The sequence below is a fragment of the Schistocerca piceifrons genome, chromosome 3 (assembly GCF_021461385.2).
Source record: "Schistocerca piceifrons isolate TAMUIC-IGC-003096 chromosome 3, iqSchPice1.1, whole genome shotgun sequence".
Taxonomy (NCBI): Eukaryota; Metazoa; Arthropoda; class Insecta; order Orthoptera; family Acrididae; genus Schistocerca; species Schistocerca piceifrons.
This window is the reverse complement of record NC_060140.1, coordinates 348,771,727-348,798,574: the sequence shown is the minus strand read 5'-3', so window position 1 is coordinate 348,798,574 and position 26,848 is coordinate 348,771,727. Positions and strand designations below refer to the sequence as shown.

The 26,848-nt window shown below is 43.3% G+C and overlaps 1 protein-coding gene across 1 annotated transcript in view; it reads left to right on the top strand.

Annotated features, from left to right (window-relative positions):
• Nucleotides 1-1,126: 1,126 nt before the first annotated feature.
• The window catches only part of LOC124788652 (proton-coupled amino acid transporter-like protein CG1139), a 145,212-nt gene continuing 119,490 nt past the window's right edge, over nucleotides 1,127-26,848 (top strand). The window contains exon 1 of the mRNA XM_047255928.1: nucleotides 1,127-1,203. Within this exon, the coding sequence (XP_047111884.1) occupies nucleotides 1,127-1,203 (77 nt within the window). The remainder of the gene's footprint in view (nucleotides 1,204-26,848) is intronic.

Here is a 26,848-nt window from a genome sequence, read left to right as displayed (position 1 = left end):
GAACGTGGAGCTCCGCAACAGACCACCCTTACGCGTTCACATGCTGATCTAACGAGATCGTCAATTACGATCGCAGTGGGCACAGGACCGTCGGGATGAGACCGTCGATCATTGGGAACGTGTCGTCTCTTCGGGTTAATCATATTTTTACCACACTAGACCGATGATCATCTCCTAAACCGTCGTCATCGGGGTGAACGGCAGCTCGGAACATGGAGAGCGCCACGTAAGCAGGCTGGTAGGAGCTATATTGCCTATATATTGTCCATATTTTCTATATGATAGACATTCACCTGCACTTGCACTGGACCTGTGGTCATAATCGAAGACACGCTGACCACTGTGAACCACCTGCATGTCTTCCCTTGATGTCTTCCCCGGAGGCGATGTCTTATTTCAGTAGTAAAACTGTCCGTATCTCGGAGCCAGAACCGTGCATCAATGGTTCGAGGACCATTATAGTGAATTCACGTTAATGCCTCGGCGGCCAGCTTCGTCTGATACATGTCCTATGGAACACATCTGGGTCGCTATCGGGCACCATCACCACGTACGCGTATCAGCGGCCCGCTTTTTATCTGAATTACCGTGATCATGAGAAGACATCTAATGCCACATACCTCCACAAACCTACCAACTCACTGTCTGATCCCAGATACGCAGAATCAGTGGTGTATTTCGTTTCAAAGATGGACAAAGAAGCTATTAAGCAGGTGGTCACAAACGTTTTGGCTCATCAGTGTTTAATGTATGTTTTGTTCTCGTCACAGCTGTGTTCTGCTGAATCTGTATCGAGAAGCGTAAGGGTGAATAAATTAATTTGCTACCAAGCCATTTGCAAAATTGTATCTTGTACGAAAAAACGAACGAAACATCGTTTACTACTGAAAAAGACAGGGGCAGAAGATAGTCTGACACGGTACCAAAACAAGAAAAGTTATCTGAGGCTTGGTATAATGGCCCGAAAGCATGTATCACGATCAAATATGCCTTCTTTGAAGTATCTGCGGCTGGTTATGGTCTCCGTCAACAGTCATTACTTGGATAAAAGCCACAGAACCTGAATAGATAAAGCAATTATGTTCCCGATATAGTTTGTACGTATAGAGAATTAATAATACCGATAATGTACCTAGCTGATGTCGTGTCGGGTAAAAATTACTACCTGCTGCTTGTAATACCAGAAGACAAGATGGACTACAAGTGAGTATATGGCAGTTCACATATATCGTGTTTGGAGAAATCAGAGAATGGAAAACGACTCTGAAAATCTCTTTGTTCTGGCAGAGGTTAGAGCAGCAGTCTATGAAGTCGTCTGAGGATTCTGACACGACAGTTAGAGAAAAAGAAGAAGGTGGTAGGAGCAAAGTTGAAAAACTTCTTTGATGTGTAAATTATGTATCGGTCTTCGGAATTTGAAATGGGCACTTTGATCTACGGGAGTGCAGTTTCACCACCTTTCTCGTTACAATGTGTAGTATAAGGATTGTGGAACACACCAACAAAAAGTTGAACTTTCAATGTAGCAGTTAATCGTGACTCCCAGAGACTTCATCCCCGCATCATCGTGACAGAACCGATGCTGAAAAAGAGAGTCACTGTTGGATAGAAGTTCTGATAGGAACCGCGAGGAGTGATCCTACGACTCATTTGAGGGAGAACCTCAGAGTTTTAGTCAGAACATTGGAATTTTAGTCGGTCGTCGTAACAAGTTTTATTATTCAAAAGGGCCGAGTACGGGCCAATGTATTGGAGGTCTTCCTTAAACCTGGTCATACGTTATAAATATCGAATAACTTCAGATGTGTTGTTTTATAGGGATGATGATAGTTAGTTAGTTAGCTAATTAGTTACGTGTTTTATAGGTCATCTGAACGATTCTTCTACAGAAATGATGTGGAACGAGTCAGTTTACAAGATATGTGCACATGTTTGATGTTAACATTAATGAACACATCATTTTATATCTACTCATGCCATTACACTTAAAACAAGCTTATCTTTCTCCAAGTAGAGATTCGTCAATGGAATATAAAGAGTTGTCCAGGAGAAATGATTTTAAATTAGACTTAAAACTTGTCGGACATTTTATGTCATTCGCAAACGATCAAAAAATTTTATTGCTGCATACTGAACTCGTCTCATAGCCACCGACAACGTTAATAATGGGCAATAAAGGTCATTTTTCCGTCTAGTGTTTAAGGTATGTACATCACTCAAATTGCAATGGATTAATTATGACTAATTTCATTATCGAAACTACGTATTGTGAGGGCGCAGTTAAAATGCGTAACTCCTTGAAGAGGTGCATAGACGACGTCCATGGGTGAACACCACGTATTATTCTTACTGCTCGCTCTTGTGCAGTCAATACTTTGATGAGTTACTCCAGAAAATTATTCCGTACAACATTACTGAGCGGAAATATGCAAAATATGTCAGGAGGCCGATACGTTTGTTTCCAAGATTATCGATTGTATGAAGAGCAAAAGTAGCTGAACTTAATTATCTGATCAGCTAAGTAGTGTGCTTCCTCTCGTTCAAGTTTTCATCAATACACACACCCAGAAATTTGGAGCACTCTACTCTAAGTTGTTGGTATGGCTTGTTTTATTGTACAGAACTGAATGTAAGCCTTTTTCAAAATTTAAAGAGTGTCAATTTTCAGATAATCACTTAATACTTCTTTGAAAATATCGTTTAATAACTCTTCTGTTGCTTTCTATCTAATAGAATTAATTATATCACTAGTATCGTCTGCAAAAAGTACCAATTTTGCTTGTTGAATGTAACATGGAAGGTCATTCACATTAATAAGGAATAGGAGTGGACCTAGATCTGAGCCCTTTGGGCTGTGGTTTTTATCTCAACCACTAAAATTTTCCACCTTCCCGCCGTTGTCTTAATCACTCAGCACAAAATTTTTCATTCTGTTTGTCAAGTATGATTCAAAGCAGCCGTGTGTAAAGCCATCAAATCCATAAAACTTTACTTTTTATAAGAGAGTATCATGATCTACGTAATCGAAAGCCTAGGAAAGACCACAAAAAATACCAACAGGTGGTACATTAATATCTAAGGCTTGCACTATTTGATGAGCGAATGTTTAAATAGCATTCTCAGATGAGCAATCTGTCTGGAGCCCAAACTGTAGTGTGCTAAGTGTATTGTTTCCACTTATGTGAGTGACTACTCTTGAGCGCATTGCTTTTTCGATTGTTTTGGAAAAAGCTGTCACTAAGGAAACTGGATGTCAATTGTTTGTCTGCCTTGTCACTTTTCTTATAAAGTGGTTTAGTTATCGCATATTTTAACCTGTCTGAAAAAATTGCATGTGCCAGTGATGCGTTGCATATATCACTAAGGACATTAGCTATTAAGTTGGAACAACTTTTCAGAATTCGTTTGAAATAGCATCAACCACAGAAGAACTTTTGTTTTTCAGAGTTTTTATAATTGTATTGATTTCAGTGAAGGATGCTTAAAGTTTTCTGGAATGACATTTTTAATATATTAACTTAATGCTACATTTAGAAGGTGATTGTTGAAAGTAGTTGCAACTTGTGAATTATCAACCAAAAATTGTCATGTAGTTTAATTGTCATGAATCTTGTACAATGACTGGCTGTCTTGTCTCCCATTTTACAATATCTCATAGAGTTTTAATCTTATGATTTGCGTTATTTATTCTTGTTGGGACATGCATACTTCTCGACATTTTAATGGTTTTCCTTAAAATACTGCAGTGTGTAATGGTACTTTGACTACCGCGCCTCCGCCAATACAAAGATATAATTTACGACCGCGCACACAGAAGAGCGCTGCGCCAGTGACCGATTTTTATAAATAATTTTGTTCGTCTTTTTTACTTTTGCGTAGGTTTTTTGTTTTTAACAACTAATTGATGTCACACTCTCTCTCTTGTCTTCATACGAAAGACGTGTATTTTTCGGCGCTGTGTTGAATGTGCTTTTGGGTGGAAATTAAAATTATATTACAAAGCGAGGTTGTTTCAATAGTGATTCGAGGAGGTTATCGCCAAATTTGTAAATTGATCATGACAGTGACAACTTGAAGAAGTTTTCAACAGACGGAGAAAAGTGAAAGACGGGTCGTCCTACAAGAGAAATTAGGAGGATAGCCATGAAGACTATATTGTAATTAATACTGCGTATCTAACAAGATTATAAGGTAAATTTCAATTAGTTTCTGCTGCTATTTCCGTACAGTCGCTTTTCGTAGTGTTGCCAACCCGGTCTGCCATGCACGGTCAAATTACATCACGATCTCAATCAATAATACGAAGTCCGCCTTATCCGTAACTGAAACCCCCAAAATTCAAAACCCAATCAGATTTTCTATTTTATATTTTTCACGGTATTTTCCCAAGACAAAAGGAACACTACAAGTGTTTTTTGTAATATGCAAGTAATGCATTCCCTTTTCCTCATACAAGAGATTAATTCCCTTAGCTATCCACGCTTTCCTTATTTTTTGATGGATTTTTGGATATTTTTTTAGGAAAGCAACTTTCAAATATTTACGCAACTACACATGCAATAAATTGAATCTGACATTAGCATCTCTTTCTACGTAACCTCATCCCGTAACAGCCCTTTTGGCTTCCTCTTGAAACAGTATATCCTGTCCTCGTTAACAAGCCTCACTGCTCAGAATAAACCTGCCTCCAGGTTGTAAGGTGTCACACTGTTAATTCAATTAACTGTGCATCATGATAAGATAGTCCATTAACAATTGAGTACAGTTGTGTCCTGGAGTATAATTTTCCAGGTATTTGAAGATAACTAGACAGCTGAGATTTCCTAATGTTCCACTGTCGTAATTTTTTGATATTACCAGAGCCCTGTGAGATATCGCAGACATAAATTCCGCTACCGACAAGATGTGGTGATTCATATCTGGAATCAGTGGAATTCTAATCTCAATCTGCTCTCTGTGGGTTGGATTATCAGAGTTTTCAAAATTTCTCAGAAGAACGTCGGTATACTGAAACAAAAGTCGTGGCTGTCGTAGCTAGATGGATGCCGTATTTGTTTTCGTAACCAGTCTGAGTTTGACGTATGGACAATCTTCAGATCTAGTTCTGCAAGAAGCTGTTCGTCCAAGAAATAAACATCATTGCGTTAATGTAAATTAAATTAAGTAAAATGAATAACATACGTAGTGAAGGAAGTTACAAAAGTACAGACATGTTGTAATTACATTATTTATATTCCACTGATTCTGCTGACAGCAGTTTATAGAATGTAGAAAGAAGTAAAAGATGTGCATTTTATTTAAGTCCAATAGAAGTACTAACACTGCGAAAGACTATTGTATTAAAGTTCAGTACTAAATATAAAAATGCCCAAATTTTAATTTTAAGGGCTTATGTGAAAATACAATTTACCGTCCAACAGAAAGTTCTGTAATTTAGTTTTAAACTTCACCACATTATCTACATTAAATATAATATGCTCTGGCAGGAATCTGAAATCATTCATATGATTCCTTTCTGTACTAACGTTAACCCTAGTTAATTCTATGTACAGATTGTTCTGGTCCTTGCATCATATTCATGTTTGCGCTATTTCTTGAGAAATGCTGTCAGGCGAATTTTTTCTGGTGTTCCTGCAGATATTTGCAATTTCGTTTCAGCTATGTGTAGCTGGAGCCAGCCCATACAAATAGGGCTAATCATGTCTTTCATGCGTCATGCAGTGTCGACAGATAGCGTCAGTTTATTTCCCTTTACAAACCGAGTGATTTTTAATACGGAGTTTTACGTCGCCGTTCGATAGAGCGGTCCCAGATTAGTGCGATATTTGTTAACACGGAAAGTAAACCGTGAAGACTAACCAGTACTCCAGCAGATTCTCTGCCTCTTGATGACTGGGTGTTGTGTGATGTCCTTAGGTTAGTTAGGTTTAAGTAGTTCTAAGATCTAGGGGACTGAAGACCGTAGCTGTTAAGTCCCATAGTGCTCAGAGCCATTTGAACCATTTTGAACTCTAGCAGAGACAGCAGTTGCCTGGCCCGCGCTGACTGCTGCCGCCAAGCATGCAGCGCTACTGAGTCGCTGCTGGCGTACTGTTCATTTTTCATGGTTTACTTTCCGTGTTAACAAATATCGCACTAATCTGGCACCACTCTATCGAGTGGCCAGGTAAAATCGGAAACTGTTTTGTTTGGAGCAGGAAACAAATCAACGCTTTCTGGCGACACTGGGCGTTGTAAAAAAGACGTGATGAGCACTATTTGTATGGGCTGTCACCAGCTACACACAGCAAAACGAAATTTCAGTTATCTAATATCTGCTGAAACAACAGAGAAAATGCGCCTCTCGTATTTTAATAGGCGATATAAATCAGATGAAGGAATTCAGATTCCTGTCATAGCATATTTAACGTAGATAATGTCGGGAAGTTTAAAACTGAATTACAGAGCTTTCTGTTAGACAGTAAAGCAGTGTTAAAATGCCAAGTTTTTTTTTAAATGTTCCCTGTAGGATGTTCTAAAAGTAACACTAGATATAATTCTGACCATACGCTTCTTTATTCTGAAAATACACTACTGGCCATTAAGATTGCTACACCACGAAGATGACGTGCTACAGACGCGAAATTTAACCGACAGGAACAAGATGCTGTGATATGCAAATGATTAGCTTTTCAGAGCATTCACACAAGGCTGCCGCCGGTGGCGACACCTACAACGTGCTGACATGAGGAAAGATTCCAACCGATTTCACATACACAAACAGCAGCTGACCGGCGTTGCCTGGTGAAGCGTTGTTGTGATGTCTCGTGTAAGGAGGAGAAATGCGTACCATCACGTTTCCGACTTTGATAAAGGTCGGATTGTAGCCTATCGCGATTGCGGTTTATCGTATCGCGACATTGCTGCTCGCGTTGGTCGAGATCCAATGACTGTTAGCAGAATATGGAATAGGTGGGTTCAGGAGGGTAATACGGAACGCCGTGCTGGATCCCAACGGCATTGTATCACTAGCAGTCGAGATGACAGGGGTATTATCTGCATGGCTGTAACGGATCGTGCAGCCACGTCTCGATCCCTGAGTCAACAGATGGGGACTTTTGCAAGACAACAACCATCTGCGCGAACATTTCGACGACGTTTGCAGCAGCATGAACTATCAGCTCGGAGACCATGACTATGGTTATCCTTGACGCTGCATCACAGACAGGAGCGTCTGCGGTGGTGTAATCAACGACGAACCTGGGTGCACGAATGGCAAAACGTCATTTTTTCGGATGAATCCAGGTTCTGTTTACAGCATCAAGATGCTCGCATCCGTGTTTGGCGACATCACGGTGAACGCACATTGAAAGCGTGTATTCGTCATCGCCATACTGGCGTATCGCCCGGCGTGATGGTATGGGGTGCCAATGGTTACACGTCTCGGTCACCTCTTGTTCGCACTGACGGCACTTTGAACACTGGACGTTACTTTTCAGATGTGTTACGACCCGTGGCTCTACCCTTCATTTAAGCCCTGCGAAACCGTACATTTCAGCAGGATAATGCACGACCGCATGTTGCAGGTCCTGTACAGGCCTTTCTGGATACAGTTCGACTGCTGCCCCCTGGCCAGCACATTCTCCAGATCTCTCACCAATTGAAAACATCTGGTCAATGGTGGTCGATCAACTGGCTCGTCACAATACGCCAGTCACTGCTCTTGATGAACTGCGGTATTGTGTTGAAGCTGCATGGGGAGCTGTACCTGTACACGCCATCCAAGCTCTGTTTGACTCAATGCCCAGGCGTATCAAGGCCGTTATTACGGCCAGAGGTGGTTGTTCTGGGTACTGATTTCTCAGGATCTATGCACCCAAATTGCGTGAAAATGTAATCACATGTCAGTTCTAGTATAATATATTTGTCCAATGAATACCCGTTTATCACCTGCATTTCTTCTTCGTTTAGCAGTTTTAGTGGCCAGTAGTGCGTATACCTATAACTTAAGTTTCCCCAAAAATGATACCATGACTTATTAGTGAGTGAAAATGTGCAAAATATACTAGTTTGTTCATTTCTAACGTCTTTCTTAGTTAGTGTGTGCTCCGCGTAAGAAAATGAAAAATTCCGAGAAACAGGAACGCGTTTTACTGCATTGTACAGCAGAGGAACAGTTCGGAGACGATGACTGTTTGTATGAGCGTGATTATGTACCTATAGAATGCATCTACAAGGCAATAGTTAAAGGGCAATAACATGGGTGACCGGCACAGAGTCTCGACTTGAACACAATGGAACACGTCAGGCATGAGTTGGAACACTGACTTCACTCCAGACCCCAGCGTCCAGCACCACTGTCTACTATGGTTTCAGCTCTTGAGGAAGTCATTCCCCACTGACATTCAGACATCTCACTGAAATTGTCCAAGGCAATGTTCACGCCGTCGTAAAGGTGAAGGATGGATGCATCTCATATTATTGTCTACTATAGGTGTCCGGATACTTAGATAAGATAATGGATAGTCATGTATCGCGTTAGTTTTGTACGAGGATGAAGGAAAGGAAAGGGTTAACGCGGCGCCGGCACACTGTCAACCTTTCTCTAATAGTGTGTCCCTGAGCTTAATGTTTCCATCTGGCGGACGGATGACCTTCAACAGTGTCTGAATCATCCAAGGACCGATTTATAATTTAATCCAGGGACAAAGCGTGGTGATCGGCAACTCGGCGCCTCCCAACAATCCTTGGCGCCTAACACTGGCGGTGAAAATTTTTTCCACCACCGATATTCAAACCAGCTAACTCCTTGTCGGGGGAAACAACACAGGCGCATATTATCGATCTGGTCTGCGGTGGTCGTTCGTGCGGCACGAAAGTGCCCTTGGAACCTCACTCAAGTTTTTGCACCGACCGGACATTGTACAGCAAGTATTCATAAATCTATGAGCACTCCGGCCTCGTTGGAAAGGACACAATTGAAACTTACTTTCGGAAAGCACAGACAGTATCGTCCGCATTTATTGAAAATGTAACGTAGCTGTTACCAAGAAACATGCGAAGAAAATTTCGAACTAGTTGAAATCTACTGTAGGCAAAAGATGCCTTGTTATGGATTCGTGATTGTAAATTACATCCCAATGGGAAGTCGGGACGACAGAACTTGGCTTACGAAAGGCAAAGGATAGGCGCATACCTCCGTCGGCAGTGCATTGCGTGTGAGTGATCACACTATCCATTTCAATAACACGGAAGTTTTGGTTGAAGCTGGCAATTATCACGGACGTTTATACAGAATGGCTCTTGAAATTCATAAGCATAGCCATTGCTTTAAGAGGACGGGCTAATAATAAACGGTGCTTTGCGTCAGATATCTGTTACGCCACGCAAGCTAAACGTAAACAAAACAAAGGCTAACAACCCACCAGTTGCTCAAAACAATTCCAACTGGTGGCTGCAACATCACTCTAGTCAAAGTGGTTAAACGATACGGTACTCATTGCCCGTTAAAAACGTTAGCCGCTTCTACCAAAGATCCGTCCAGGAATCTTAAGAGCAAACAGTCGTCTCTCTGTTCAGTCAGTCTGCTCACTGCAAGTCATATCATTACATTTCTACACTTGGCAATTGCTAAATAACAGAGACATTATTGGACAGGAACAATGACAGGCAATGATGGACAGCACGAAACACAGTACATACGTAATAGAGGTGGAGCAGTATATCTGTAACACAAATGGTGCAGTTTCCACCACATGGGAAAGTAGGATAAAGAGCTAAATAACGTTCATGTTTGACACAGATCAGATTCCCAACATAAAGGTCGATATCGGACTCTCAATAAGGAATATGCCCTCCTCGGGCACTAATGCATGTTCTGCAGCTGTTATTCACGCTGCTTGCCAAACCGTTGAGGTGTACTTGTGGGATACTGTCACAGTCTTCTCTCAAGGAGGTTTTTAGTTGTTGCACGTTCTTGGAGGGGGTGTTCCTTGACAAACACGTCTGCCAAGAGCATCCCATGCATATTCTATAGCGTTTAAGTCCAGCGAGTACGCGGGTCATCCCATACTTCAATATCTTGACTTTCCAGTGTATCCGATACCTCGACGGTCCTGTGTGGACGGGCATTGCTGTCCGTATACAGAAAGTCGGGACCTGCCACATCTCTAAAGAGACGGACGTGGTCCAGAATAATCTCCATGCCTTACCGGTGTGCTTAGCGGTACCTCGCGCAAAGATATCCTACGGTGCCAGATACTGTGCTTAATACCTGTCGGTTCTCTCGCTACGGTGTACAAAACATGAGTGAAGCTTAGTGTGCTTGGCACGCATAGAGAGTGCGGTGACTTTTCTGATCAACAGAAGGCCTAGAGCAACTTGGGGTGGAGATCTGACAACCAACACGGCAATGTGCCATTAATTTTATGCCACACAATTGGCCTACAGAATTCGGGGATGGGCAGAGAAGGGGCAAGGTAGGAGTAGCAGGTGTGGGGGAGGTGGAGGGGGAGAGGAAGGTGGGGGAGGGAGTAGGAAGGGTTGATGCTGATGTTGGCCTTGAAAGGAGTGGGACGGGGTGTGACAACTCATCTGAAATATATCCCATTGATGAACATGTGCCAAGACCTAACATAGCCGCTCTGCTAACAATAAAGACTTTATCACAGGAGGAAAACTATAGGGGGACACACAAAAATAGTAAGAAAGCTGTTGACAAAAATATTCTAATTTCTGTCTTGTCCTATAATTTCTTCTAGTCATGTTTTCCATACATTATTTCTCTCTCTTCTCCCTTACTCTGCAGAGGGCCTCCTAATTCGTTCTCTTTTTAGTCCAGTGAATTTTCAAAATTTACGTGATCTCAAAAGGTTCGATTCTCTTTTTTCTGTCAGTTGTCCCATGGTCCATGATAGAACTCTATACAATGCTGTGATCCATAGATAGATTCTCAGAAACTTGTTCCCCAAAATAATTATGTTTTAAAACAGCAGATTTTTCAACAAGGAATTCCCTCTTTGCCCATGTTATTTCACTTACTATATCCCCAATGATTCGTCCATCAATCAGATGTTATTTTTCTTCCAATTTAGGACAATTTCTTCATTTCTTCTCGTACATAATCTCCAGTTTTAATCTTAACTTTTTCGCTAATCTCCTTTCCTCTGTCCCTCATTACTTTTGTCTTCCTTTGGTTTATTCTCAGTCTATATCCTGTATTTAGTCGTTTGTTCATTCCATTTAAGTGGTCCTGTAATACTTCTTTATTTGTACTGTGTGTAGCAACGTCATCAGTGAATCTTAGCACTGATATCCACTCACCTTAAATTTTAAACCTGTTCCTGAACCTTTATTTTGCTTGAGTCATTGTTTCTTCGATGGCTAGACTACATCCTTGTCTTCCGCTCTTTATAATCCGAACAGGCATCTCTTGGCCTTATAGTCTTGGTCCTTGGACATATTGTATATTACCCGTCTTTCCCTGTAGCTTGTACCTATTTTTCTGTGAGTTTCGAACATCTCGCACAATTTTATGTTCTCGAACGATTTTTCTACATCGACAAACCCATGTATGTACCTTGATTTTCTTAAGTCTTCCTTCCATTATCAAGTGTAACGTCAGAATTGCCTCTTCGGCGCTTTTACCTTTCCTAAAGCAACTTTAGTTGTCAACTAAAATATTCTCTGTTTTCTTTTCCATTTTCTTTTATATTAATCTTGTCAGTAATTTGGATGAATAAGGTGATAAGCTGGCTGAAATTCTTTTATTCATATGACTTTGATACGTCGCGATTGTGTGGATGAGTTCTTTTCCTGAAAGTCCGATGGTATCTCTCCATTCTCACAGATATTACTCACTATCTGAATAATTGTTTGGTGCTAACTTCCTCCGCTTTATTTGAACAAAATTCTTGCAGGTCTGTTGAATTTTGACACTAAAACTTGACACACAACGATTTCCATATCAACTCCAATTTCTTCTTTATCACGTCATCAACATTTCCTCCAACACATAGAGGCCCTCAATGTACTCGTTTCACCTAACACCCATGTCCTCACGTTTCATAGTGGAAATCCTTTGCACTCCGTGTGTCAATAAGCATCTAAAAGGCCAGTTTTTTTCTGCATTCTGGCCGATCTGTCTACCAGTTGTTACGGCCAGCGATAGTTGACGCTGATCTCTGACATAAACATGTTTCCCACAGCAGCTGTAGTTTTCCACGAATCGAAATACTCACTGCTGTATCCTTGACACAGCGGCACGAGAAAATACTAGCGCCTGTGCGGCCTCGAAGATACAGCGTCTCAAGTGTCGGAAACGTACGATCAGGCGGCTGTCGCATACGTCTTCTTAACGCTGGGTTTGATAGTCACGCCGACAGCCAATACAAGGTGTGACGCCATGTTAGACACGTGACACGCCGAACTTTTCCATTCGCTGTGGCGAACTACGAACTCCGTCCAGCAATGTACTTATCTCTGCCTCAGTCGTTCGTAAGCGTAGATATTCCAGTTTACTACAGCACAAGTGACGTCGACACGAAAGGTGGCTACTACAAGAAACGATGCAGAAGGTACAGCGATACATGACGACGGCATCTGCATCTACATCTACATATACACTGCGCAAGGCATCGTATGGTGTATGGCGGAGGGTACCCTCTACCGCCACTTGTCTTTCCCTTTGGCAGGGTACGAGAACGGCGAAGCTCGCATGAGATAAGGCATTTCGCTTGCCATCAGAGCTCTGTTTAACCAGACGGTATAGATATTCTGTGTATTAATCGCTCACTCTAACAAGGGAACCTCCCCATCGCAACCCCCTCAGATTTGGTTGTAAGTTGGCGCAGTGGATAGGCCTTGAAAAACTGAACACAGATCAATCGAGAAAACAGGAAGAAGTTGTGTGGAACTACGAAAAAAATAAGCAAAATATACAAACTGAGTAGTCGATGAGCAAGATAGGCAATATCAAGGAGAGCGTGGGCTCAGGATCGCCGTGGTCCCGTGGTTAACGTGAGCAGCTGCGGAATGAGAGGTCCTTGGTTCAAGTCTTCCCTCGTGTGAAAAGTTTACTGTTTTCATTTTCGCAAAGTTATGATCTGTCCGTTCGTTCATTGACGTCTCTGTTCACTGTAATAAATTTAGTGTCTCTGTTTTGCGACCGCACCGCAAAACCGTGCGATTAGCAGACGAAAGGACGTGCCTTTCCAATGGGAACCGAAAACATTTGATCGCAAGGTCATAGGTCAACCGATTCCTTCACAGAAAAACACGTCTGATATATTCTATACGACACTGGTGACGGCATGTGCGTCACATGACAGGAATATGATGTCGACCCACCTAACTTGTACACTTGGCGAATGGGTAAAAAGATTCTTCTACCTTGCCCGATTTAGGTTTTCTTGTGGATGTGATAATCACTCCCAAAAAGCAATGAAAACATAAGAGTTTGTCAGATAATAATCGTCTGAAAATAAAAAATTAAAATTTTCGATAGAGGAAAGATTTGAACCACGGACCTCCAGTTCCACAGTTGCTCACGCAAACCACGAGACCACGGCGATTGATGTTGCCTATCTTGCGCATCGACTACTCAGTTTGTATATTTTCTTTTTTTTTCATAGTTCCACACAACTTCTTCCTGTTTCCTCGATTGATCTGTGTTCAGTTTTTCAAGGCCTATCCACAGTGCCAACTTATAACTAAATCTGAGGGGGGTGCGATGGGAAGGTTCCCTTGTAAGAAGACTGTCTTGGCGGTGACTGATGGGAATAGATGTTTCGACAGGACTCGGAAGAGGCAGTATTCTTACACGTCTGACACGTGTTCTACTCAAGGTAGTCTGCAGTTCAATAGCTGTAATAGTAATTGTTAGTTTTCATCTCCCCCATATATACCTATCATTTTTCTATAATTGGTTATTATGTTATTAACTGCGGCGAATTTATCTTCTGGCATATTCCTTCCCATTTATTGGGGGGAGGGGGTGCATATCTAAGAATACTACCTGGTAATAAAAAAAGGTCCAAGCAGGAACGTCAGTTCGGAAAGAAGCGAGTGGAAGGGGGGATTTTAAAGCCTATTACTCAAGTACTGGGGTCCAATTGGTTGATTCTTTCTCCATCACGGCAGTATCGCTTTTCTCACGTCACGTTCACTGACTCTGAACTTCTGTGGGTTATCTTGCATCGCAAGATTGAATATGCTCATTAAAGCATCATCAACGATTCTTAGCACAACGGGAACCTTGGACCTATTAATAAACAAGCGCCGTGTGATTCCGGGCTATTGGACCGGACTAGGTAATTACCGTCGCATGCATGGGCTACCACTTACATCAAAACACATACGGCAGCATTTGGAGTGGCGCAGTCAGCGGGAATCGTAAGCTGATGAATGGCGTGGCATTATTTTCAGCGATGAATAGCGGTTCTACACTACCTCGGATGACAATCTTTTGACAGTATGATGGCTGCCTGTGGAGAAATCGCATTCTTCCAATACTTTCGAGTGATTTCCCTAAATCACTCCAGGCAAATGCCGGGATGGTTCCTCTGACAGGGCACGGCCGACTTCCTTCCCCATCCTTCCCTAATCCGATGAGACCTATGACCTCGCTGTCTGGTCTCCTTCCCCACACAACCCAACCCAATACTTTCGAGATGCACAGTGGTGTTACTATTGGAGTCATGGTGTGGGGAGCCATTGGCTGATACTGATGGAGAAAACTCCGACGGTACATGCGTACGTCACGGACATACTGCAACCTGATGTCTTGTCTCTCACGTAACGGTGGAGCCGTTTTGCAACAGGATACTGCTCGTCCATAGAGGCAAGTGACTCTAGCAAGTGTCTTCGTGATGCTGATATTACATATCAGGGACCAGCTCGGACGTCAGCTCGGTCCGAATGTCAGTATCCAGGATATCAAGGACCATTTACAACAGCTGCACGCCAGCTTGCCTCATCAGAGGATACAACGGCTTTATGACGTACTTCGGAACCATATCAGTTCATGACTCTTGGGCAGTGGGATGTTACGTCGTACTGATAAGTAGACTAATACTACCAAGAATTTTGTAGATTTAGCTAGATTTTTGTAACCAGTGAAATAAGATCATGTAATCCTCTGAACTGAAGTTTCGTATCTTTTTCTCCTTCGCTTCTGGGTGCTTCACTTTTGTAGACAGAGTAGAAGATTCACGCTAGAAACCTTTGACCTCTGGAATGCTGTAATTTCCGATATTCTGTGTCCTATGCGTCTTGCACCAGTGATCATCTCACGTGCACGGTCGGTTAACCTGCAACGTGCTGTCATGTTCAGTACACACCTCTCTGTAACAGACTGGTCATGTATCGTGTTTTGCACTGGCGTCTCCGCCGCATCTAGCCGCAACATTTGTGCGCCGTACAAGGCATACCTTAGAATGGAATATTCTCTTCCGTGATTTTTGGTCATTCGGTTGATGCTCAACATCTGATAGTGTGGAACAGTAATTTCACTTTTGTTTATGCTTCTTCCTTTATGACTATTGTATTTCCGTGGTTAATGTGGACCAATATATTTAAAAAAAAAGTAAATGAAGAAATTGCTTTTGCAACTGGCATCCAATTACTCAATTAAATGATATGAATGTAATCTAAAATCAGTAAGTTTGATAAAATCTCAAGAGGTTGTCCATCTCAGCTTATCAGTAGGAGACAATTCCCAGTAGGGTGATAGCCACTTGAGAAGGAGCGCCAGTGACTGGTGGGGAGCAGCTGAGGCCCTAATCGTCAGTCGCCCAGTGCGGTCCGGACAGGCTGCAGCGGTTCACAAGCCAGTGGTTGCAGTCGAGGCTTCATTAACTGCTCCGCGGTAAGTGGGACCTTCTGGGTAAATCTAAGCGGATGATGTTGTCCTTCGGCTTTGAGATTTAATTAAGTTCCTCAGTTCACTTCAATTTTTCCCTATCTGGGACGACCAAGAAATCTCATCTACTTAATGGCGGATCGAATACCATATATTTGCATCAGTTAAATAGACCCAACGCAACCTGCAAACCAGCCTTCAACATGCGTGGAGGAATACCAATACGAGGACATGCTGAAAAGTAATTCCTCCGAATTTCCTATGAGAAAACAGAGGCTTCTAAGTAAGCCAAACGTTGTTAACATCGTACATGTTACACTACTGGCCATTAAAATTGCTACACCACGAAGATGACGTGCTACAGACGTGAAATTTAACCGACAGGAAGAAGATGCTGTGATATGCAAATGATTAGCTTTTCAGAGCATTCACACAAGTTTGGCGCCGGTGGCGACACCTACAACGTGCTGACATGAGGGAAGTTTCCAAACAGATTTCTCATACACAAACAGCAGCTGACCAGCGTTGAATGGTGAAACTTTGTTGTGATACCTCGTGTAAGGAGCAGATTTGCGTACCATCACGTTTCCGACTTTGATAAAGGTCGGATTGTAGCCTATCGCGATTGCGGTTTATCGTATCGCGACATTGCTGCTCGCGTTGGTCGAGATCCAATGACTGTTAGCAGAATATGGAATAGGTGGGTTCAGGAGGGTAATACGGAACGCCGTGCTGAATCCCAACGGCATTGTATCACTAGCAGTCGAGATGACAGGGGTATTATCTGCATGGCTGTAACGGATCGTGCAGCCACGTCTCGATCCCTGAGTCAACAGATGGGGACGTTTGCAAGACAACCATCTGCGCGAACAGTTCGACAACGTTTGCAGCAGCATGGACTATCAGCTCGGAGACCATGACTATGGTTATCCTTGACGCTGCACCACAGACAGGAGCGCCTGCGGTGGTGTAACCAACGACGAACCTGGGTGCACGAATGGCAAAACGTTATTTTTTCAGATGAATCCAGGTTCTGTTTACAGCATCATGATGGTCGCATCCGTGTTTGGTGACATCGCAGTGAACGCACATTGGAAGCGTTTATTTGTCATCGCCATACTGGCGTATCACCTGGCGTGATGGTATGGGGTGCCATTGGTTACACGTCTTGGTCATCTCTTGTTCGCATTGACGGCACTTTGAACAGTGGACGTTACATTTCAGATGTGTTACGACCCGTGGCTCTACCCTTCATTCGATCCCTGCGAAACCCTACATTTCAGCAGGATAATGTACGACCAGATGTTGCAGGTCCTGTATGGGCCTTTCTGGATACAGAAAATGTTCGACTGCTGCCCTGGCCAGCACATTCTCCAGTTCTCTCACCAACTGGAAATGTCTGGTCAATGGTGGCCGAGCAACTGGCTCGTCACAATACGCCAGTCACTGCTCTTGATTAACTGTGGTATCGTGTTGAAGCTGCATGGGCAGCAGTACCTGTACACGCCATCCAAGATCTGTTTGGCTCAATGCCCAGGCGTATCAAGGCCTTATTTCGGCCAGAGGTGGTTATTCTGGGTACTGATTTCTCGGGATCTATGCACCCCAATCGCGTGAAAATGTAATCACATGTCAGGTCTAGTATAATACATTTGTCCAATGAATACCCGTTTATAATCTCGCGTAATGATCACAACGAAAAGATCCGAGAAATTAGAGCAAATACGGAGACTTACAAGCAGTCGTTCTTCCCACGCACAATTCGTGAATGGAACAGGGAAGGGGGGATCAGATAGTGGTACAATAAGTACCCTCCGCCACACACCGTAAGGTGGCTCGCGGAGTATAGATGTAGATGTAGATGTAGATTTCTTCTTGGTGTAGCAATTTTAATGGCCAGTAGTGTATCTATTCATGTCTACCTAATTAGCACCCTGGCGACCAGTTTACTCGTAACGAGAAACCATTTTGTTGATACCGTCACTGTAAAGTGTCTGACATCGTTGACGGAGCGACAGCCTCACCGCTGCTTGCACCGCTTCATCACTATCTAACTGAAGTCTTCGAAGGTGTTCTTTAAGTTCTGGAAACAGATGGAACTCAGATGGAGCCGAGTCGGAATTGTACCGAGGATGATCGATGTCTGTGAACCCAAGGCGTCGGATTGTTGCAGATGTCGCGCCGTTCTTGTGTGCTATGGCATTGTCATGCTGAAGAAGAGGGTGCTTTATGTGTGGACGAGCCCCGCGAATTCGTGCTTTAAATTTTCTGAGATCTTTCGACACGCTCTCTCTCACTCACCAACATATTTGTGTTACACAGCGCTATCTCACACCCTACAATTCGGACCCCTCTAGCGGCAAAGCGTTGCAATTTGCGTCAGCGAAGCGGTATCGTCGACAGAGAAATATGCATGCTGTATAACACCTCAAAAGATATTGAGAACAAGATGAAAAATCTAGAGATATTACTTTTCAGCAATCCCTCGTACAATGGGAGAGACAGGGAGAAAGAGAGAGAGATAGAGAGGTTGAGAGAGAGAGACGTTGTTGTGGCGGGGCGAAATCGACAGATGTAAAAATAATTTCGTCAGCGCCCCAGGAGAGTATTATAGAACCGTTACTATTTACAGTGTGTTAACAGAAGAGACAGAAGTGATCCAACGAAGCGAGATGCCTTTTGTTGTGGGATCGTTTGGTCGGCGCAAGGGCGTTATTATGATGCTCAACGAAGTCCAGAGCCAGAAACTAGAAGACAGGCATTGTACATCATGGACAGATTTTATGCAGCAGTTCTGATAGTGTAAGTTGGAAGAACTGTCGTGCGAGATTCTGTGTCCTCCCACATGCGTCTCGCGAAATGGTCACAGCGCGAAAGTCAGAGAAATTAGGGCTCACACGGTGGTTTATCGACAATCGCTCTTCCCACACACCATTCACGAATGTAACGGGAAAAAGGTGAGAAAGGCGAGATGAAAAATGATAAGTGGTACCGGAAGAACGTTCTGCCACATACACTATGTGATCAAAAGTGTCCGGACACCTGGCTGAAAATGACCTACAAGTTCGTGGCGCCCTCTATTGGTAATGCTGGAATTCAATATGGTGTTGGCCCACTCTTAGCCTTGATGAGAGCTTTCAGTCTCGCAGGCATGAGTTCGATCAGGTACTGGAAGATTTCTTGGGGAATGGCAACCCACTCTTCACGGAGTCCTACACTGAGAGAGGTATAGATGTCGGTCGGTGAGGCATGGTACCAAGTCGGCGTTCCAAAAACATCCCAAAGGTGTTCTATAGCATTCAGGTCAGGACTCTGTGCAGGCAGGTCCATTAAATGGATGTTATTGTCGTGTAACCACTCCGCCACAGGCCGTGCATTATGAACAGGTGCTCGACCGTGTTGAAAGGTGCAATCGCCATCCCCGAATTGCTCTTCAACAGTGCGAAGCAAGAAAGTGATTAAAACATCAATGTAGGTCTGTGTTGTGATAGTGCCACGCAAAACAACAAGGAGTGAAAGCCCCCTTCATGCAGAACATGACCACACCATAACACCAACGCCTCCGAATTTTACTGTTGGCACTGCAGACGCTCGCAGATGACGTTCACCGGGCATTTGCCATACCCAAACCCTGCCATCGGATCGCCACATTGTGTACCGTGATTCGTCGCTCTACAGAACGTTTCTCCACTGTTCAATCGTCCAATGTTTACGCTCCTAACGCCAAACGAGGCGTCGTTTGCCATTTACCGGCGTGATGTGTGGCTTATGAGCAGCCGCTCGACCATGAAATCCAAGTTTTCTCACCTCCTGCCTAATTGCCATGGTATTTTCAGTGGATCGTGATGCAGTTTGGAGATCGTGTATGATGGTCTGAATAGATGTCTGCCTCTTAGATATTCCGACCCTCTTCAACTTTCGGCGGTCTCTGTCAGTCAGCCGGCCGAAGTAGCCGAGCAGCTCTAGGCGCTTCAGTCTGGAACCGCGCGACCGCTACGGTCGCAGGTTCGAATCCTGCCTCGGGCATGGATGTGTGTGATGTCCTTAGGTTAGGGGACTGATGACCTCAGATGTTAAGTCCCATAGTGCTCAGAGCCATTTGAACCATTTTTTCACTCAACACAGAGGTCTGCCTGCACACTTTTGTGCTGTACGTGTCCCTTCACGTCTCCACTTCACTATCACATCGGAAACAGTGGAGCTAGAGATGTGGAAATCTCGCGGGACAGGCGTATGACACAAGTGACCACGTTCGAAGTCCGTGAGTTCCGCGGGGCGCCCCATTCTGCTCTCACACAAAAATGTCGCGCGACTAGGGCCTCCCGTGTGGTAGACCGTTCGCCGGGTGCAAGTCTTTCGATTTGACGCCACTTCGGCGACTTGCGCGTCGATGGGGATGAAATGACAATGATTAGGACAACACAACATCCAGTCCCTGAGCGGAGAAAATCTCAGACCCTCCCGGGAATCGAACCAGGGCCCTTAGGATTGACATTCTGTCATGCTGACTACTCAGCTACCAGGGGCGGACTCTCTCTAATGATGTCTAGTGACTACTGAAGTCGCTGATATGGAGTACCTGGCAGTAGGTGGCATCACAATGCACCTAATATGAAAAACGTATGTTTTTGGTGGTGTCCAGATACTTTTGATCACATAATGTACCTTAACGTGCCTAGAAGAGCATAGTCGTAGATGTAGTGAGAGCGAGAGAAATTTAACATTGGCAGGCTGAGATCAACAGGTATATAGTCGAGATACACGGATAAACAAGCCTATTTGAGTGATGTTTGGAGGCAGATATTGCAGAAGTGCGGACCAACGGTTTCTTCCACTGACCATATAATGCAGACGTATGCATGCGTGCTACAACGTTTCCGTGACGTGCGGATGGAGTTCGGCGCTGTAGGTATTATGCGTAAGGTTTCCTTCGCTAACGGTCTTGGGAAGGTCCCAACGCGCTTGATTTTAAATTACAATTACGTTTGTCGCTTCTCCGGCAGCCAGCACGTGTCCTGGCGAGCGCAGGTAGGCTATAGGAAGAGAGTAACGGGCCGAATTCTCCAGATTTTGTGCGGATACATCAATAACACCACAGCTCCTTGACGCTCACAATACTTCCTCATTCTGGTTCTAGGTAAATCATTTAATGGTTCTAGAGGGAATTATAATATCCTGCCTAATAATTCTTCTTTTAGGTGGTGGAGAAGTCGTGAATATTATCCGACAGACTGTATGGACATCGGTTATAAGTGGGAGGAAATGAGGATGGAGAACGGCTTGGGGACCCGTCGATCTTCCCATTAAAATAGGAGCCAAATTGACCACCTCCATCCTTCCGTGTAGTCTTCATTGCTTGTTGATCCAGGAGTTCTGAATGCGTTTCCCGAAGGACACCTTAGACTATTTTATGTAAGAATCTCTGGAAGTGGCCAATACAGCGCTACAGTGTAGTACGAGACCAGAAAAATAATGCTTTTAACTACATTATCGACAAGAAAAGAGACATGACTTTGCTACAGGAGATATGAACGAACAAAGTCAGTACTCATGTATTCAGTTTTCTGGATTTTGTACTATTTAATTATAATTATAAAAGCACCAGAGGTAACTAAAGTAGAGGAACTAAATGAAATTCCGCTAACCTCACTCCTTTCTTCGATCACTACCAACCGCAATTTCCGTGAGAATAGTGTATGACGATCTGCTTGTTTTGGAAACATGCTTGTTTGTACAAAAAAAAAATCATCCCTTCTGTACCACCATGTAAGAGCAGGGGCGGGCTACAGAACTGCCACATATGGCAGTAAGTGCAACAGTACTAACCGATTCAGGGTAAGGAAGAGCTGCAGCAAATGTTACTGCTGTCACAATACATAACAATAGTAAGTTTATAAATAGCGTTTGTTCGTCTTTCCCTCTTCTTCTGTAGTATTTTATGTTCTTAGGAATCTGACAAAAATATTTGTAACTTTTCACGTTCGTCACAATAACATATCTATATAGGATAAATTACCCAGTAAACCTTCTGAGCGGAAATGATTATTCTTATACTGATTGTGTGGAGTCAATAGTGCTGCTGTCTTCTGATGTTTCATCAAACTGCGGCAGTAACATTCTTGTGTTTCTCCTCTATTTGCAGATGGACAGCATGCCAGCAATAACTGCCGAGCACGACGATAAGAAAAATATCACGGGGGTGGAACTGGCCGATCAGAACCATAACGAGTAAAGTATCTTTTCTTTTCCAATAAAAAAAATGAACTGACAAATCTGTAGCTACTTACACCACATAATTTAGAAAGGACATCGTCTGTCGAGTGTTATCTTAGCTTCTTGTATTCAGTAGTCTATGAAAGTCATCCTAGCAGACGTACACACGCCCTATTAAATTTTTTGATGCCATCGATGCATTTATAATTCTTAAAGAACAGATCTGTTCAAGATCGTATATTAAATTACCATCTTTACTATTCTTGTTAACAATTTACTTGAGGTGACAAAACTCATGGGATATCTCCTTACATCGTATCAGACCTCCTTTCGCCCGGTGTAGCGCAGAAAATCGACGTGGCGCGGACTCCACAAGTCGTTGGAAGTCTCCCGCAGAAATACTGAGGCATGCCGCCTCTTGGTTTTTCTGCACAAACTGACTTTTTTCATTAATTCCCATGTCTGAGTGGCTAAATCATTCGCTCGAACCACTCACAAGCAACTGTGGTCCGGTGACATGGCGCATTGTCATTCATAAAAATTCCATCTTTGTTTGGGAATCTAAAGCCCCTGAATCGCTGCAAACAGTCTCCAAATAGCCAAACATAACATTTCCAGTCAATGATCAGTTTATTCCGATCAGATGATCCAGTCCATTCCATGGAAACACAATCCACACTATTACGTAACCACCACCAGCTTGCACAGTGCCTCGTTGACAACTTGGGACCATGGCTTCATGGGGTCTGTGCCACACTCGAACTCTACCATTAGCTCTTACCCACTGAAATCGAGACTCATTTGCCCAGGCCACGGTATAGGTCCAGTCGATATGGTCACGAGTCAAGGAGAGGCGCTGCAGGCGATGTCATGCTGTTTGCAAAGGTACTCGCGTGCTCGTTTGTTGCCGTAGCACATTAGCGCCAGATTTCGCCGCATTGTCCTAATGGATACGTAAGTCATACGTTCACCTTGATTTCTGCAGTTATGTCACGTAGTATTGCTTGTCTGTTAACACTGAGAACTCTACGCAAACGCCGCTGCTCTCTGTCGTTAAGCAAAAGCCGTCGGCCACTGCGTTGCCCGTTGTGAGAGGTAAATGTAAATCTCGTGTGACTAGGGCCTCCCGTCGGGTAGACCGTTCGCCGGGTGCAAGTCTTTCGACTTGACGCCACTTCGGCCACTTGTGCGTCGATGGGGATGAAATGATGATTATTAGGACAACACAACACCCAGTCCCTGGGCGGAGAAAATCCCCGACCTAGCCGGGAATCGAATCCGGGCCCTTAGGATTGACCACTCAGCTACCGGGTGCGGACGTTGTGAGAGGTGATACCCCAGATCACGTAAGAAACAGATTGACCGTCCTTACGGCGGAACAGGCAACCGTAAAAATAGTTTTCCCGTCGGTCAACAGATGTCGCAGGCGACGCTACAATGCTAACTGACCTGTCCATGTCGCGGAATTGGCAACGCTGTATCTTCGGTGACGTGAATGACGCTGATTTGTGTTCGGCTAGAGCGCTGCGCGCGAAATGCATTCGTCACACAGCTGACTGTAGCTCATGATCGGCTATGGTTTTTCCCGAGTTTTCAATCGAAGAATGTAGATTAGTTCCTGTAATTCCACAAACCAAGTTTATTTCTACTGTAGGGATACTTCTCACAATCATATGCGAAATGAAAAGTAATACACAATCTGCTCTCGCGCAGACATGTTACTATAAGCAGTGTTGTTTTCGAGTGAAAGCTGTGTGAGGATTATTAGCGCACAGATAAAAAAAATTAAAATAGGCAGCGTCTATAGTTTGCATGCTATGCTCGTTCTCTTCTATCTTCCTCCCTTCATTCCAGTATAAACGTTTGTTCACATGTATAAACGAATGGCACTGAACATTGGCGAATTATCTATGAATACTCATTTGCAGCAGTGTAAACGAGGTTTTACACTCGTTCACTTCGTTCGCTCTAGTATATACCAGGATACAGAGGGACCGATGACTTAGCAGTTAAATGACGTCTATTATTCATTTATTTCACTGTTGCGATCTCAGTTCTAGAGCCATTTTCAAGTACCAAGGGAAAGGTCTTGTAAGGTAATGCTTCTTAAATTGTTTACCAAATGCTACCACACTATGCTTTGCGTTTTGTTATCCATATCTTATATTGGTTTCAGTTTTCACATTGCACACAAAAATGCCTCTACAGCCAAAATTACGATAGTGAAGTGAATAAACAGTTTAAAAAAAGTCCATATCGCAGCAAAGATTTCATTTAAAAATTATATCATATGATTCTTGTACAGGAAGGGCTGCCACGTTATATCAGAATATAAGATCGACAAAATTTAGATAGGATCGAATGCTTAGGGATCTTTATTTATTCTTACTCGTAACTAATTTATAGATTTACCTGAATTTAAAATCCACTCGCGTAATCTTTCTTTATTTTGGACGGGAATCTGAACATTTTCAGTTCAGGATTTGTTCGTCTACTCCTTCCACAGTTGATATACTCGCAGGCCCTCGGCATGACGACTCGATCCACTACCACCGGTATGTCAGAAACAGCTGTACTTCACAGACGCCAAATAATGGAAAGCTGCACGCGTTCGGCCGATGTTGCCACATATTTCACAGAACGGAGTGCCATCTAGTGGTTGATTCCACAAGTAAAGGTGTGACGCTGCTGCCGCCTGGTGGCCGTTCCCTGACAAGGGTTGCCTGCTACACCAAGCGATTGGGCAATCTGTTTCTTACGTGATCTGGGGTGATACCTTGAATTTGGTATTCGCGGCACACTCTTGACACTGTGGATCTCGGGACATTGAATTCTTAACGATTTTAGAAATGGAATGTGCCATGCATCTAGCTCAAACTACCATTCTGCATTCAAAGACGTTAATTTTCGTCGTGCGGCGTACTCATGCCACACACCTTTTCACATGAATCACCTGAGTAGAATAACAGATACGCCAATGCGCTCCCATTTTATACATTTTGTACGCGATAATACAGGCATATATGTACATGTGTAGATAGCTATACGATGACTTTTGTCACCTCAGTGTATGTTCAATGAGTTACAATAGTTCGTATTGACACTGACGACAAAACCATAGTCCAGTACAAATTCGGGATCAAACGGAAATCAGAGTATATAAAACTGAAGAGAGACATCAGCTTCGGCGTATAGTTTGCTTATACGTGAATGAACTTGTGTTTACAAAGTATTTATAGAAACGACATGAAACAACGTTCTTTACGAACTTGTGTAATGGTGACGTAGAGTCCTAAAAAAATATTATGCCCAGAACGCTAGTATAATCTCCTCCAATGTGTTAAATCAATTAACAGTGTAATTATTCAGTACCTTGATATCAGCGACTGTGGACGGCACTGTGAATTTTTAGCAGCGCATTTGTATGAACTGATACGAGCGTGTAACAATTCTTTCCAAGGGCATTGGTTACTTCAACAACGGAAGGACAGATACGTGATATGATTGGATTGCCATTCCATGTCTTTTCCATCTGCTTACGTAAAATCTCGAATGTAATGCTCCAACACGTCATCATTTTATGTCTGAGTTCCCATGATTCCAAGTAGAGCTACTTTTAACATCGCGATATCCGCAAGATAGACGCCATTTCAAAGAAGCGTACCTAAGCTTCAGAATCGATTTATTTTTTAATATTGCACCAGCTATTACGTGTACTCAATTCTCTGCGAATACACTGATGAAATAAAAAATCTTAACACCAAGAAGGAATTGTGCGGCACAGACGAAAGTGGGTAGCCGTGTTTCTACACTAAAACACGATGTCTATTCAAAGTCGCAAAAGAGAGGCGCTGCTAGCGCCACTATGAGCATGCGAACCAGGTTTGCTTTAAATACACCCTGCGACGGCCGCGAGAGTTAGTTACCATTGAAATTGGATGTGGTGAGTTGATGTTAGTCAATAACGCACTTAAGGAAACAAAGACGCCATTATCAAAAGCTCGCCGGCCGGTGTGCCCGTGCGGTTCTAGGCGCTTCAGTCTGGAACCGCGTGACCGCTACGGTCGCAGGTTCGAATCCTGCCTCGGGCATGGATGTGTGTGTTAGGTTTAAGTAGTTCTAAGTTCTAGGGGACTCATGACCACAGATGTTAAGTCCCATAGTGCTCAGAGCCATTTGAGCCATTATCAGCAGCTCACGGAGTTTGAACGAGATCATGTGATAGGGCTATGAGAAGCCGGATGTTACTTCTGCGATACTGCAGAAATATTTGGCAGGAATGTAATCACTGTATACGATTGCTGCCAACGGTGGTCACGATCATGTACCGTGGCAAGAAGACCGAGCTCCGGACGGTCACGTGGCACTACCGAGACCATTTGCTGTGGCTTACAAACAATAAAGCTTTTTGCTGCTCCTGAGAATGCCCGCAAAATTCAAAAGAATTTGCCATCGCCAGGTCAAGTCCCAGAGCTTACTGATTAAGCGCCAGTGAACCCAGCTACGACCAGCTAGTTTCATCATTAAGCTGTTTAGTGATGCTGTTCTGAGACTTGAAAAAGTCTAATTGTTTCAACTACTACATGCGCATCCCTTCACACTTGGCACAGGATTTGGACTGTCAGAATGATAATTCACTATTTACGATGGCTTGTTTAAGCCTAAACAGGCTTCATAATTTTTATGCTAGAACTGCAGTACAATTTATTTATTAAGGCAATTTAAAATTAATGCTTATAACGCTTTTTCAAAATACACTGACAGAAAAAAGTCGCAACACCAAAAAAAATATTGATG